Here is a 16,290-nt window from a genome sequence, read left to right on the forward strand (position 1 = left end):
CTAACCAAGCTCAAATGGAGGCATATGCCCACCGGGGGACCCCCGATGGGATGCAGTCAAAGGGGTAGACCGCGCGGTCAACAGAACTAGGGTTTCATTGGAAATCGAGCATCGAATGTAGGGAATGGCCCCAAAACTTGTGTGTGTCCACATGGAATGCACAAAAGTGATTTGAGATGGTTTTATATCCAAGGCTACCCCCCTAGGTGTGTCCGTCTTCTCGGACAGGGGTTCCTACACTTAGGCAGATTCTGCATGTATAGGGGGGAACTCCCTCGGAGTTGAACCGGAGAGAAACTTGAGATCATATGGGATGATCCTAGTTTCCACATGTACCTATGACCTAACCAAGATAAAATGGAGGCATATGCCCACCGGGGGACCCCCGATGGGATGCAGTCAAAGGGGTAGACCGCGCGGTCAACAGAACTAGGGTTTCATCGGAAATCGAGCATCGGATGTAGGGAATGGCCCCAAAACTTGTGTGTGTCCACATGGAATGCACAAAAGTGATTTTAGATGGTTTCATATCCAAGGCTACCCCCCAGGTGTGTCCGTCTTCTCGGACAGGGGGTTCCTACACTTAGGCAGATTCTGCATGTATAGGGGGGAACTCCCTCGGAGTTGAACCGGCGAGAAACTTGAGATCATATGGGATGATCCTTGTTTCCACATGTACCTATGACCTAACCAAGCTCAAATGGAGGCATATGCCCACCGGGGGACCCCCGATGGGATGCAGTCAAAGGGGTAGACCGCGCGGTCAACAGAACTAGGGTTTCATCGGAAATCGAGCATCAGATGTAGGGAATGGCCCCAAAACTTGTTTGTGTCCACATGTAATGCACAAAAGTGATTTGATATGGTTTTATATCCAAGGCTACCCCCCTAGGTGTGTCCGTCTTCTCGGACAGGGGGTTCCTACACTTAGGCAGATTCTGCATGTATAGGGGGGAACTCCCTCGGAGTTGAACCGGAGAGAAACTTGAGATCGTATGGGATGATCCTAGTTTCCACATGTACCTATGACCTAACCAAGCTAAAATGGAGGCATATGCCCACCGGGGGACCCCCGATGGGATGCAGTCAAAGGGGTAGACCGCGCGGTCAACAGAACTAGGGTTTCATCGGAAATCGAGCATCGGATGTAGGGAATGGCCCCAAAACTTGTGTGTGTCCACCTGGAATGCACAAAAGTGATTTTAGATGGTTTTATATCCAAGGCTACCCCCCAGGTGTGTCCGTCTTCTCGGACAGGGGGTTCCTACACTTAGGCAGATTCTGCATGTATAGGGGGGAACTCCCTCGGAGTTGAACCGGAGAGAAACTTGAGATCATATGGGATGATCCTTGTTTCCACATGTACCTATGACCTAACCAAGCTCAAATGGAGGCATATGCCCACCGGGGGACCCCGATGGGATGCGATCAAAGGGGTAGACCGCGCGGTCAACAGAACTAGGGTTTCATCGGAAATCGAGCATCGGATGTAGGGAATGGCCCCAAAACTTGTGTGTGTCCACATGGAATGCACAAAAGTGATTTGAAATGGTTTTATATCCAAGGCTACCCCCCAGGTGTGTCCGTCTTCTCGGACAGGGGGTTCCTACACTTAGGCAGATTCTGCATGTATAGGGGGGAACTCCCTCGGGGTTGAACCGGAGAGAAACTTGAGATCATATGGGATGATCCTTGTTTCCACATGTACCTATGACCTAACGAAGCTCAAATGGAGGCATATGCCCACCGGGGGACCCCCGATGGGATGCAGTCAAAGGGGTAGACCGCGCGGTCAACAGAACTAGGGTTTCATCGGAAATCGAGCATCGGATGTAGGGAATGGCCCCAAAACTTGTGTGTGTCCACATGGAATGCACAAAAGTGATTTGAGATGGTTTTATATCCAAGGCTACCCCCCCAGGTGTGTCCGTCTTCTCGGACAGGGGGTTCCTACACTTAGGCAGATTCTGTATGTATAGGGGGGAACTCCCTCGTACGTGAACCGGAGAGAAACTTGAGATCATATGGGATGATCCTTGTTTCCACATGACCCTATGACCTAACCAAGCTCAAATGGAGGCATATGCCCACCGGGGGACCCCCGATGGGATGCAGTCAAAGGGGTAGACCGCGCGGTCAACAGAACTAGGGTTTCATTGGAAATCGAGCATCGAATGTAGGGAATGGCCCCAAAACTTGTGTGTGTCCACATGGAATGCACAAAAGTGATTTGAGATGGTTTTATATCCAAGGCTACCCCCCAGGTGTGTCCGTCTTCTCGGACAGGGGGTTCCTACACTTAGGCAGATTCTGCATGTATAGGGGGGAACTCCCTCGGGGTTGAACCGGAGAGAAACTTGAGATCATATGGGATGATCCTTGTTTCCACATGTACCTATGACCTAACGAAGCTCAAATGGAGGCATATGCCCACCGGGGGACCCCCGATGGGATGAAGTCAAAGGGGTAGACCGCACGGTCAACAGAACTAGGGTTTCATCGGAAATCGAGCATCGGATGTAGGGAATGGCCCCAAAACTTGTGTGTGTCCACATGGAATGCACAAAAGTGATTTGAGATGGTTTTATATCCAAGGATACCCCCCAGGTATGTCTGTCTTCTCAGACAGGGGGTTCCTACACTTAGGCAAATTCTGCATGTATAGGGGGGAACTCCCTCGTACGTGAACCGGAGAGAAACTTGAGATCATATGGGATGATCCTTGTTTCCACATGTACCTATGACCTAACCAAGCTCAAATGGAGGCATATGCCCACCGGGGGACCCCCGATGGGATGCAGTCAAAGGGGTAGACCGCGCGGTCAACAGAACTAGGGTTTCATCGGAAGTCGAGCATCGGATGTAGGGAATGGCCCCAAAACTTGTGTGTGTCCACATGGAATGCACAAAAGTGATTTGAGATGGTTTTATATCCAAGGCTACCCCCCAGGTGTGTCCGTCTTCTCGGACAGGGGGTTCCTACACTTAGGCAGATTCTGCATGTATAGGGGGAAACTCCCTCAGAGTTGAACCGGAGAGAAACTTGAGATCATATGGGATGATCCTTGTTTCCACATGTACCTATGACCTAACCAAGCTTAAATGGAGGCATATGCCCACCGGGGAACCCCCGGTGGGATGCAGTCAAAGGGGTAGATCTGCGGGGCTCCCAGATTAGGGTTTCGTCTACCGGAGGGAATATTGATGTAAGATAGGGGTAATTATTGATACTACATGTTCCAATGACCTAACACAACACAAAGGAAGAGAAAAGTCCATGGGTCAGCTTTAGGGTTTCGTCTACCGGAGGAAATATTAAGTTAAGATGGTAATATTTTTTATGCGCATAGCTTGGGAATGTAGAAGATTAAAACAAATTTATATGGACCTATATTAATATATTTATTTTCATAATTGACATTAAGTAAATTTAAATAAAAAATAAATTGAAAAAGAAAAAAAGGGGTCTATGCCGAGGGCTGCCGTCGGCATAGCCTGGCCCTCGGCATAGGGGTTAGGGTTTGGGGTGCGGACAAGGTCGGGTCGAGCCGGACCACGCGCCCGAGCCACACTCCTTTTTCCCCATCTCCCTCCCCCCACGGGCCCGAGCTCCCCCCGCCTGTAGCTTCCCCTGCGCCGCCCCCTGCTCGCCGCCGCCTGCTACCTCCCGCGCCGCCGCCTGCAGAAATCCCCGCGCCGCCCCACCTTTCGCCGCCGCCTGCTACCTCCCGCGCCGCCGCTGCAGAAAGCCCCGCGCCGCCGCCTGCTACCCCCCCCGCGCCGCGCTGCTACCTCCCTGCTCGCGCCGCTGCCGCCCTGCCTCCCTAGCTTCGCTGGCCGCCCCTGCTAGCTTCGCCGGCCGCCCCTGCTACCTCCTTGCTCGCGCCGCCGCCGCCCCCTGCCTCCCTGTTGCTGCGACCCCGCCTCTGCCTCGACCCCGCCGGCCCCTGCGCCCCATCTCTATAAGTTTTTTTTTTGTAACTTTTGTTTCTAAGATTGTATACAGTTTAGAAATAGAAATATAAAATGTGAAATGTGAAATAATTTGTGAAATGTGAAAATAGAAAATTTGAAATAGCAAATGTGAAAGTGTGAAATAGAAAATGTGAAATACAAATACAAATAGAAAATGTGAAAATGTGAAATAGAAAATGTGAAATACAAAATGTGAAATAGAAATACAAATAGAAAATGTGAAATGTGAAATAATTTGTTTTTTATTGAATGGAAATAGGTGCCGTCGTGACCGCCGACCTCGTGACCGCCCCGTCGTGACCGCCCCGTCGTGACCGCCTTGTCGTCGTGTATGTGATTCTCTCCGTCCGCCGAGGGTGAGCTAAAACATCGCCTCCCTTCTCCGCATTTTCTTATGTCACTAGATTCATTTTCCAAGTCCAGTTGCGTAACCTAGGTGTCACTTCCCGTCCGCGAGCGTTACGCGGATAAATATGCATTAGTGGTCCGCATATTTTGAACCGTAACGCTTGCGGCATTTACGGGACAGTCGGCGGATGCGTAGTTGTCTACGTTTTCCATGTTCTACTCCGGTTCGAGTCAGGATTTCGGCGGCGCGTCCCCGTTGTTCTCCGGATGCACATCCTCTCGGCTTTTTGCCGAGACGTGTATCGGGAGAGCAGCGGGGAGGTGCTGCCGAAATTCTGACTTGGACTGGGGTAGAGCATGGAGAACGTAGCCAACTACGGATCCGGCGGCTGCTAGGAGCCCACCTAGTAGAGATGTAGGTTGATGCATGCGTTTCGCCCGGTAAAATAAATAAAAATATGATGCATTTAATTTCCTATTTGATATAAATGCTATGTATGTGGTTTGGCTCCCAATAAAGCAGAGGATGGCTGATAATGGATGGATGTACAATGAGCGTGTTAGTGCGACAGAGAAAACAGCTGAGTGGACATGGAAGACCCATTTTCTAGTGAATGAGTTAGCGCGTGGTACAAATGGGCTGGTTCGGCCACTTTGCCCTTGTGTTCGCTGCGTGAAGCGTCTCCGTCGTGGAAAGGATGAAATGTATAAACACCTTCTGCAATATGGGTATATGCATGGGACGTCCCGGAAGTCGACTTTGATGAGCGCGAACGTGACAGAGGTGAGGTGATGCGGCAGCGGCTCAATGGCAATGAGTACGATGGAATTAGAGACTTTCTAGATGATCTCGTCCATACCGATGTCCCGGATTCGCCACCTCCAGAACCGGAGGCGCCGCCAGAACCGGAGGAACCAGAGCCAACCACGAAGGCCTTCAATGGTATGATTGCCGCGGCTAAGAAGCCTCTGTACGAGGGCGCCGCGATTTCTCAGCTCGATGCCATCTCCCAATGTCTAGCCGACAAGACCAGGTACAACACCACCCGTGAGGGCTTTGAAGCAAGTCTGAAAACAACTGGTAACATGTTGCCCAAAGATCATTGTCTGCCTCAAAGCCTGCACGCGACGAGGAGAATGATGAAGGACCTCAACATGGATTATCAAAAGATAGACTGTTGTCTGAAAGGGTGCGTTCTATTTTGGAGACAGTATGCGGAGGAGAAGTACTGTCCCATCTGTAAGCAGTCTAGGTATGAAGAGGTAACGGGAAAGGATGGTCAGGTGAGGCAGTCAAGCACCGCAAAGTCGATTCTTCGATATCTCCCATTCATAAAAAGAATCCAGCGGCTTTACATGCACGAGGAGACAACCAAACAGATGACGTGGCACAAGTATGGGAAGAGATTCGTGGACGAAAACAAGAAGTTGAAGATGGGACATCCATCCGATGGTACGTCATGGAAGAACTTCGATACAAAACACCGCCTTAAGGCAGCCGAGGCTCGGAATGTCAGAATTGCGATAGCAACAGATGGCTTCAATCCATATGGTATGTCCAATGCCAATTACAGTTGCTGGCCCGTGTTTGTTATTCCGCTCAATCTCCCTCCCGGAGTCCTAATGACGAGGAAGACCATGTTTCTGTCGCTGATCATTCCAGGCCCTCATTACCTGGGGAAGAATTTGAGTGTCTACATGCAGCCGATTGTGGAAGATTTGAACCACTCTTGGCACCACGGGACATTGACGTACGACCGAGCATCGAAGACAAACTTCTACATGAGAGTTTGGTTGTAGTATACCATGCATGACATGCCCGGGTACGCCCTAACATGCGGATGGTGTACAGCTGGTAAGTGGCCATGCGCAGTGTGCAGGCATCGGCTTGAGTTCCTTTGGCTACAGAAGGGTCGCAAGTATGTTGCGTTTGACACGAATCAACAGTTCCTCAAAAGGAGGCATCCGTTTAGAGAAGTCAAAAAGAACTTCAAGAAGGGCAAAGTTGTGCATGAAAAAAAAGATGTGCCGAAGTTTGATGGTACACTTGTTGAAGCCGAGCTACGTGCTCTCGTGCTGGCAGCGACGCCAACTGGCCATCAATTTGAGGGATATGGTGTAACGCACAACTGGACTCACGAGGCGGCCTTAACGAAGCTCGAGTATTACAAGGACCTCGAACTTCCCCATAACATCGATGTGATGCACACTGTAAAGAATGTCGCGGAGTCCGTCTTTCACACATGCCTGAACATTCCCGGGAAGTCAAAGGATAATGTCAAGGCTAGAGTCGATGTTGAGATCCTCTGTGATAGGGAAAAATTACACATGAAGCGTCCTATTGGCCGTCAAAAGAATTGGTTCAAGCCGCATGCCAACTTCTGCCTTGATTCCATCCAAAAGAAGGAGCATTCAGGTGGCTCAAATACGTCGTGATGTTCCCTGATGGTTATTGCTCGAATATGAGTAAGGGAGTTAATCTTTCGACGGGAAAAGTCACCGAGCTCAAGAGTCACGACTATCATATATGGATTTAGCGGCTCATGCCGGTGATGCTTCGAGGGTATATCCCCGAGAAAGTCTGGCGAGTGCTTGCGCAGTTGAGCCATTTCTTCTGCACGCTCTGTGCTAAGCAGATATGTCCCAAGGTTATTGCAAAGCTACAAGATACAGTACCGGAGTTGCTATGCAATTTGGAGATGATATTTCCGCCAGGCTTCTTTACTCCGATGGCACATCTCATTGTGCACCTCGCCAACGAGGCACTCTTGGGTGGCCCGGTGCAGTTTCGTTGGCAGTTCTGTATTGGGAGAGAGTTTAAGTATATTCGAAAGATAACTGGAAACAAGGCCAAGATTGAAGCATGCATAGCTGAGGCAATATGCCTTCGGGAGATGGCAGATGCCGCGACAACGTACTATCCCGATGATGTTCCCACTCAGCATAACCCGGTCACTCGTTACAATGTCGACGTGCCCGAGAATGACCCCAAGCTACAACTATTCCAATTCCCCGGTGGCAAGGCTAGTAAAGGAACAAAATATAAATTGGATAACGAAGGGAAGGATTGTATAATGCTATATGTGCTTATGAACATGGAGGAAGTGATCCCATTCGTAAGGTAAAATGGTGAACAAATTACTTTGCAGCTAGTAACCTCGTCTCGGTCTAATGCTTATTTTCTCCTTTCAGCGAATTCACGGATGAAATGTGGCCGTATGATGAATTGCCCCAAACCTCGGAGATGGACACTCTACTGAAAGAGGGTGCTCCCGGAATTAATAAAAACTTTGTGACATGGTTCATGGAAAAAGTAATTTCTAATCTTTCCTCTTACATTGTAACATGTGACTTGTCCCTCTTATTACACGTAACTAATGTACACAATAAATTTGAAATGTTCTTGTAGGGCCGTGAGAGAAACATTGATATGATAGATGAGTTGAAATGTGTTTCCCAAGGTTGTAGCCGTGAGGTGACCAAGTATGAGAAGTATCATGTGAATGGGTTTCGCTTCCACACAGAGACGCACCAGAAGGGTCGGCCGAATCCCAAAACGATAAATACTGGGGTCTTCACCAAAGGAGCCAACAAGTTTGATTACTACGGAAGGTTACAAAGTGTATACGAGTTGACATTCAATCGTACGAACGTGCAACTCAATATCGTCGTGTTCAAGTGTCATTGGTTCGACCCAATAGGTGGACAGAGAGTGTGATAAGTCCATTGGGTTAGTTGAAGTTAAGCCTTCAACCACCTATAGCGGAGCCGGTGTCTTTGTTGTGGCTCACCAAGCCAAGCAAGTTTATTATTTGCCCTACCCATGCCAGAAAACGGAACTCAAGGGTTGGGAAGTCGTCTTCCAGGTATCGCCACATGGTAACCTACCGATTCCCTCTGAGGATGATTACAACAACATTGACCCCGTGACATACGAGGGGATTTTCTATCAAGAGGAACAGGAAGACGGGAATATATTTTAGAACCGTTTGTTCAAGAGGACCTCGGGAACGATGCAGAAACTCGTGGTGAGTCAGTGGTGGATCTAAAGGACATATCTATGCTCGAGAAGTTACTTGAGGCGAATGACAATTATGATGAGCCTCCACCCGTCGACCCTTCAACTTTGTACTCACAAGATAGTGATAGTGATAGTGAGCCAGAGAAAGAGAAAGAGAAAGAGACGGAGTATGAGAGTGAGCGTGAGAGCGATGATGGCTGGTGAGGGTCTTTTATTCTTAGTATTTATTTCTAAACATGCTTCTTAATTGCATTGTGCCTTTTATTCTTAGTATCTTCATTTTATTATGTCAACATGCTTCTTAATTGCATTGTGCGTTTTATTCTTAGTATCTTCATTTTATTATGTCAACATGCTTCTTAATTGCATTGTGCCTTTTATTCTTAGTATCTTCATATAATATGTCTTTGTGCTTAACTGTTTTATTCTTCTCAATGCAGGTGACTGAACAATATGAGCAGCGGCAAGACAGACTCCGAGAGCTTGCTTAAGACGCTGGCGCAGGTGAAGAGGAATATTCCTAGAGCGCCTAGACGGAGTGATCGAGCCCCGGTGCAAAATCCGCGTTACGCCGATGGTACCGATGGAGGACGAGGACGAAGAGGTGGAGGACGAGGACGAGGATGAGGAGGACGAGGTGGAGGACGAGGTGGCGGTGGGGTACACATGGACTTTGACGAGCCACCCTCCGCTTCTGGTGACGTGGCTCCTGAGTTGTACCTAGAGGGTCCGTCTAGTGGGGAGGTGGAGATGGAGACGGAGTCTACACACGAGTCGGACTCTAGGGCTGAGTTGGAGGTGATGGAGGATGGGGGTGCGCCGAAGCCCTTGAAGATTCGTGGAGAAGCTAGAGTCCCCGATGCGAGGAAGGAGCCGAAGACCCATGATGACAAGGCCCTTATCATTCCTTCGAGTGATGAGTAAGTGTACTACTTCAGAAATTTTGAACATGTATTTTCATCTTGGGCATAATAAACAATTTGGCATGTGTACTAATGTGTGATTTATTTGCAGCAACTGGACATGGGATGCCAAGCCCCCCCCCCCCCCCGCATGCCTAACAGCTTGCTTGGGGCTCTGATTAAGAAGTTCTGGCCCGGTAGATACACTCCCCTTAGCACGGTCCCCGGTGGAGAGACGAAGCTAGCGACTACTTGGGCGGATTATGAGGATGCCCCTGCCGTAGGCTTCACGACAGCTGCTGAGGCTGTGACCACCAAGTTCTGGGTAAGGCATATATTTCTCGAGCACCGTTCATAGTTAATGACCCTAATGTGCTAACTCATGACTTTCACAACTGATTTATGCATGATTGAAGTGCTTCTATCGTGTGGACCCGGAGCATGAGACGAAGGCGCGTCTCACTTTGCGTGGCGCTTGCGAGAGGTTGACACCACAGCAGTGGTACAACCAAAAGATCACCAGCGCTAGTGCCTTCTGGGCTAACAAGGGTAAGAGGGTCAAGAAGGAGTACTATGTTGGTAACCAGCCTACGGAGGAATGGGCAATGACCATTGAGGAGTACATGTCGGTGAGTAAAATGTCAATGAGATTCTACATTGCTGCTAAGTTTTCATTGAATTATCTTGAGCTGAGTATTACATTTTCAGGTTTGTCCCGAGTGGGCCGAGCAGCATAGGGAGGCATGGGAGGAGCTGATTAGGGCGAGGTGGCTCAGGCAGGACGAGGAGTTTGCAGCCGTGTCGAGGCGTAACATGGAGAATCGAGGCACCGGTGGCACACACTGCGCGGGAAACCGCGACTACACCCGCTTCAAGGGGAAAAAGGTATGTATATACATGGAACGACCTTCTTTCATTTTCCGTCATGTCTCATTTGTGATACGCATAACTTTTCTTTTCGCGATGCAGCTGGCCGAGGCAGCACCTGGGGTGGTGCTTCATGATCCCGAGATATATGACATGATGCGGACGAAGCAGAAGCCCAATCCCGCATTGCCTCAGCCACAGTACTACGGCAATGCCAAGGCCGCCAAGGATGACTACTGCGACATGGTGAGGTCTCGTCACCCGGAGGTGGATGACCCCTTGCGCATCCCGACCGATGCCGAGTCGTTGGTCCTGTCGAGTCGCGGGCGTCCGCATGGCCGTTTCCCCTTTCTGAATAAGGTGGTCAAGCCTACCCACTCCACGAGCTACACGCGTCTCAAGCATACCCTCACCGCCGACAGCCCCCAGCCTCGTCCACGGCCTGCTCGTCCACCTGTCTACGATGTAAGTTTTCCTCATTTTCATCCTCTTTCCGGTTTTCCTTCCTACATGGCTAAGTGTTGATGAGATTCATTGTTTCTGAAATTGTAGCCTGAGTTCGAGGCGGCCTTCGAAGCCTGCAATGAAGCGTATCAGCAGGCCGCTGCCCAGTGGAATAGGCAGAATACGGCCTACATGGCATATATAGGAGTAAGTCTGAATCTTTCTTCTCGCTAGTAGATGACAAGTCTCAGTTTGATGCTTTATTTCTGCAAAGCCTAACTTGTAACCTATCTTGCAGGAAATGATGATTTCTATGTCTACTGGTACACCGCCACCGGCTCGAGTTACCGTGGAGGGGGACATGCCTATCATGCCATCGAGGGCAGCTTTCGCTGCGACTTACTACGGATCCACACCGGAGGTAAGTTCTTTGCCAAACCCGTAGTTACCACTTCCCTTTGCATCGCAAGTTGCTAACATGTAGGGAACACGTAGGGAACGGGATGCTCCGGGAACCAGGCCTCGCCGGGTGGGCGCGAGGTCACACCGGTTTATGAAGGTGGTCGGTCTCCTGGGCGTTCTGCTGGTGCCTCTCCGTCGACTACTCCTGGGACTACTCCCGGTGCCTCTTCGTCGACTTCTCCTGGGCGTAGCACCGGTCCTTCTCCAGGTGGTTCTTCTGCAGCTTCTACCGGAGCGCAACCCCGGGCTGCTCGTTTCGCCAACGATAAGGGCGGACACACCCCGCCCGGGTCCTTCCTTCGCTAGTCAGCTTAGAACTAGGGTTTGCTTGCTAGTACTATGTATTTGGATGACATGGCACTCTCCTCTTGTATGCTATTATGTGCACCATGTAAGCTACTATGTGGATTTCATGCTATTTATGTGAATTATGGTGAATTTGTATGTGTGTACTGCTGTATTATGCAAACTGAACTGCTGGAACGGTGCAAAACTGCTGAAAAACAAAAAAAAAAAATTTGGGCAGGTCTACGCCGAGGGCAATGCCGTCGGCATAGACCCCTGCTGCGACCATATGGTCAGGGCTATGCCGACGGTATTGCCGTCGGCGTAGACCCCCCACCTGGCAGCCGCACCCAGCGTGCCGCGTGTCCACTGCATGGGCCATGCAGACGCCGAGGGCCTGGCCGTCGGCGTAGACGCCGTACGTGGCAGCCTCGCGATGCGCCACGTCGCCCCACGGCGCCCAGATCGCGTGGCTATGCCGAGGGCAAGGCCGTCGGCGTCTGACGGAGCACCGTTAACGGCGACGGCGCGCCGTGGCCAAACGCCGAGGGGAGGTCGCGCCGTCGGTATAGGCGGCGTACGCCGACGGCCGGCCCTACGCCGACGGCACGGTGCCAGGTGCCGAGGGACCTGAACGCCGAGGCGCTATGCCGAGGGCTGCCGTCGGCGTAGCCTACGCCGAGGGCCAGGCGTGGCTACGCCGAGGGCAGCCGGCCGTCGGCGTCTACATCGATTCCTGTAGTGGCCAGGTCATCATAGGCACCTGCGTCCATGACAAACGGCGTGTTCTCTACCGAGTCCATCCCAGACAACGATGCCATCGAGCACGACACTGTCTGTTCGATGAAAGCACCGTCGACGCCATCCCTGTGCTCGTTGCAGCTGCAGCAGGCGACTTTGACCATGATTTGAACTACTAGCAAAATATGTGTTACATGCCACAAAAAGTATGCAATTGAAATTTACTTTCAAAGGCAAATCCAACAGTATTGTTTTTGTGTGATATAATTTATATTTTCCTTGTTAACTTAGGCACAAAGTTAGACTCAAAATTCAAGGACTTACAAACCAAACAGAGGAAGTACTACCTCCGTCTAGATAGATCCGAATTTAGATAAATCTGCGACATTCTTTTCGGGGGAGAGGGAGTATATCTTTTTATGGGAGACTAGTAGTCTACATCTTTGCTTCCCCGTCAGGTAAGACAGACTTCACTGCTTTTGCTAGTTTCTCCACGGTTATCACCTTCCACTTCTTCATATGCCTCTTTCATGCATGACGACAAACCAATCATAACCATAGGGCCTAAACAACAGAGCCCCATCAACTGCATACAATCCATAATTCTGTATGCTCTTGAATGCAAGCGCCTACAGGTCATGTGATATTCATAAATTTAAACAAACATAAAAGGAAAGGGAAAAAATAAGAGCATATGTATCTGCATGTGTTTCAGATTATACCAGTAGGGGTCACTGGGTTTAGGCTTGACTAGTACAGCAAGATGATGTGCCAGCTGAGTATTTTCTTGGCCTATCTTGCCAGGAATCTTGTAGTTCCTTTGAAGGTCAGAAACAAGACTGTACAGCTCCTCTTTCTTTGCGTCAATTTGCACTAAGCGAATTGCAACGTCTTTTTTCTGCTCAGCAGTGATGCCCTGCAACAGGTTTGGACACTTCAAATGAGTTTCTACTATTAAAACCAAATAATGGGGAAATTGCGACATCCTATACAAAATTGATGATAAATTTTTCTTTTGTAGGGATCTGAGAATTTGAAGTTAGATACCACACAATGTATAGCAACTGGTAATAAATTCATGGACGGTGCAACATGTTCTGAAATTTAAATACAAAACTTGGAACACAGCGCGGAGGACCCCATAGGGCGAGGCGGGCGACCACCCAACCTCTCACGCGCGTCTCTCGTATCCACAGGTCGTACGATCGAGGATATAAAGGTTGAACTAGTATAAGTTTGATGGTCTTGATATTAGACACTAATGCACCACGACTTAAATTGGTAGCCTGGCTGGTTAGTTTAGCTGATACAAAATCATGTACCAATATCCTTCCTTCTGATTCGGTCAAGCAATCGCATACGAGGACTGGGGCGCTGCGACAACTGGACAGAGGTGTGGCAAGCAATATCAGGGAGGGACCAGAGAGCAACAGAAGGGCCAAAATCGATGCTTCGGCGGCGACCACGACAGGTAGTATTATCTCTAGCGTCAAACTGAGAGATTGTGCCATTTATTGTGTGTATATCTCTTAATTCATAGGTATTTTAGATAAAATGGAGTATTTAAATTTTGAAGAGATTCATTATTATAATTTTATTATTACTGTATTTTCGCCACACCAAAAATTTGGTTCATCCTCCACCACTGTTGGAACATCGTCGCCACAAAAAACATGGAAGCAGGCTAGTTAGCAAAGGTTTATAATGCTTTCTGTTGTGCTAGTTGTTTGTCAGCATGCTGGTCGAATTAGAAGTATTATATTATTGACAGCAGCAAGTAAAGGTGAGATGGTTTTACCTGAATATCCGAAAAAATTAAATATGAACCATCATTGTTTGGTAAAGAGATGAAATCTATCATTATCGATCAAACCATGCCTGTTTACAGCCTTAATTACGCATGATTGGCAAATTAACAAGGAAAATAATCATGTCGTTGTTTCAGAATGATGGGCCATCTTGTTGTTTGGAAAAGATCTCAAATCTACGGTTTATAGCACGTCAGGTTTATTTGCACAGGACTACTCTAGTTTCATAATACATGGAATCGGGGAGAACCCTATTTTTCTAAATAAAAACTAATAAACTACTCTAGTAGGCAGTCGATCGATGGATGATTTTCTGCTGATAAATTAACGTACACTCGTGTGGACGAGGCGAGGCAAAAATCGTCGTTGCTCCTTCGCAAAAGTTGATGACATGCCGGCCGTCAGAGGTAGCGGGAGCGCGAGCCTCCTCGCCGGGTATCGAAGCGCCGCCATCCCTGATTCGCTTCCGGATCCTGGCTTGGCCTGTGCAAATATTCAGAGGGGAGGGGTTATCGATCTGCAATTTTTTTTTTAGTACCGGTTACCGATCTGCAGTCGATCAAGAACATTTTCGATTCGTTTCCGGCCACGAATCCCCAACCCCACAGCCCAGATCGTACACCGGCCGGCAAGGAACTAGGGGGAGTGCTATACGCCGACCGGGTCGGTCCCGGGTGGGCCGCGGCCCATCAGCTCAGGCAAGCTCTCTCTTTTCCTTTTTCTTCATCTTTCTGTTAATTTTTACAATTTAAATATTTTTGAAACTTGAAATTATCAAAATCTGAGTACTTTTAAATTTTAAAATTGAGCAGACAATGCTAAAAAGTTTTTTGCTTCTTTAATTTTTTAAATTTGAATAATTTTCATATTTGAACAATTTTAAGTTTCAAAATTTTCTAATCTAAACAATTTTTAAGTTTAAATAATTTTAAAATTTGAACAATTTTTATATTTGAACAATTTTCAAATTTGAACAAATTTTAAATTTGAACATTTTTCAAAATTGAACAAATTTTAAATTTGAACATTTCTAAAATTTAAACAATTTTTAAATTTAATCTTTTTCCAAATTTTTAAAAATATAATTTATTTTTAAAATTTTGCAGTAGATCTCCTCAATATTTCTCTCAAATAGATGCAAGAATCATTAGATGGAGAGAAAGATCTCATGCTCACAAAGAGTCAAACAATAGAGAGGAAAGCTTGAGAGAGAGAGAGAAGGAAGAAGCAACAGCCCAAGGAGAAAGAAGGGGGTATTTATACCCCCAAGAAAATCGAGCCGTTGTAGAATTCTGTGGCCAGATAATCCGGCCTAAGCAAGGACGAATATTCCGCCCCCTCCCGGATTATCCTGTGCGAAGCAAAATATCCGGCCGATATCCAGGGCACCGGAACTTAAGTCCTTAGCCATTTTTCAGGGGCCGGATATTGTGCAAATATCCGGCCCCGAATTATCCGGCCTGGCAATCTTGTAAAATCAATATCTAAAAATTGGTAGCTCCGAATTGAGTGAAACCAATTTTATTGGAAAGATGACGACAAGAGCTACCCAAAAAAAATATGGGTGCAACACCTCAACATGAGAAACAAGTGGGGGACGATTTTCTATTGAATTTAGAGGTGCAGCACCTCAACATGAGAAACCGAGAAAATCACCAAACTCGAAAACGCAACAAGTGATCTATGCAAAATCCATTTTCGATGAACTAGATCTTGTCATGGAAATAACCACAAACTCTAAAACACCACATGGATAAGATCCAAATAACAACCAAGAAAGATGATGTAAGGGTGCAAGGGTTTGAGCTTTCTCCGAACGGTACGATCGAGTTACTCACTCGAGAGCCCCTTGATAGTACGACAACTAAATTATAAACCGGTCTCCAACTACACCATGAGACCGGTGAGAAAGAAACCCTATCAAGAGCAAACCTTAATCTTTCGCATTCTACTTGAGCTCGATGATGACGGTCTTGACCGCAACAAGATGGAACGTCTTTCTTGACTGTACTTGCTTGATGAAGTCATGCGAATTACTTCCCCATAATCCATCACGGCAGAGCTTCTTCTTTGGCGTATCTTCACATATCCATGATCACCATATGGATGGAAAGCTTCAAGCATATAATCTCTTCGAGTTGGCTCATCTTAAACTTGCACTTCATTTCTTCATTATTTATCATGTTGATGTCTTGAAGTTATCTTTGAGGACTCACTTCATCTTCTTCTTCAAGACATACTTGACCCATGATATTCTTCATAAATCACTTCTTATTGCAACCTTGAAGCCAACATATGGTTCAAGCATTGCCTATGGACCACTTCTACAAATATAACTCAATGCAAATATTAGTCCATAGGGATTGTCATTAAGTACCAAAACCACACATGGGAGCTCCATGCACTTTCAACCCCATTATGAAAAATTCCAAAAATG

General features: G+C 47.8%; 1 protein-coding gene across 1 annotated transcript; it reads right to left on the minus strand.

Annotated features, from left to right (window-relative positions):
- Window positions 1–12,293: 12,293 nt before the first annotated feature.
- On the minus strand, window positions 12,294–14,397 carry LOC127318792 (uncharacterized). The gene is made up of 3 exons (XM_051349267.1): window positions 14,187–14,397; window positions 12,768–12,961; window positions 12,294–12,674 (listed from the first exon to the last, which is right to left on the minus strand). The coding sequence occupies exons 1-3, from the start codon at window positions 14,304–14,306 to the stop codon at window positions 12,500–12,502; spliced, it is 489 nt and encodes a 162-aa protein (XP_051205227.1). The 5' UTR covers window positions 14,307–14,397; the 3' UTR covers window positions 12,294–12,499.
- Window positions 14,398–16,290: the final 1,893 nt, after the last annotated feature.

Source organism: Lolium perenne, chromosome 1, assembly GCF_019359855.2.
Source record: "Lolium perenne isolate Kyuss_39 chromosome 1, Kyuss_2.0, whole genome shotgun sequence".
NCBI classification, from domain to species: domain Eukaryota; kingdom Viridiplantae; phylum Streptophyta; class Magnoliopsida; order Poales; family Poaceae; genus Lolium; species Lolium perenne.

What these genes read in the sequence shown, in the direction of transcription:
- LOC127318792 (XM_051349267.1), bottom strand. Translation starts at nt 14,306, where the DNA reads ATGGCGGCGCTTCGATACCCGGCGAGGAGGCTCGCGCTCCCGCTACCT. An exon ending in CTCGCCTCGTCCACACGAGT is followed by an intron (nt 12,962 to 14,186) that starts GTACGTTAATTT and finishes AACCTGTTGCAG; the next exon opens with GGCATCACTGCTGAGCAGAA. An exon ending in AAACCCAGTGACCCCTACTG is followed by an intron (nt 12,675 to 12,767) that starts GTATAATCTGAA and finishes CATGACCTGTAG; the next exon opens with GCGCTTGCATTCAAGAGCAT.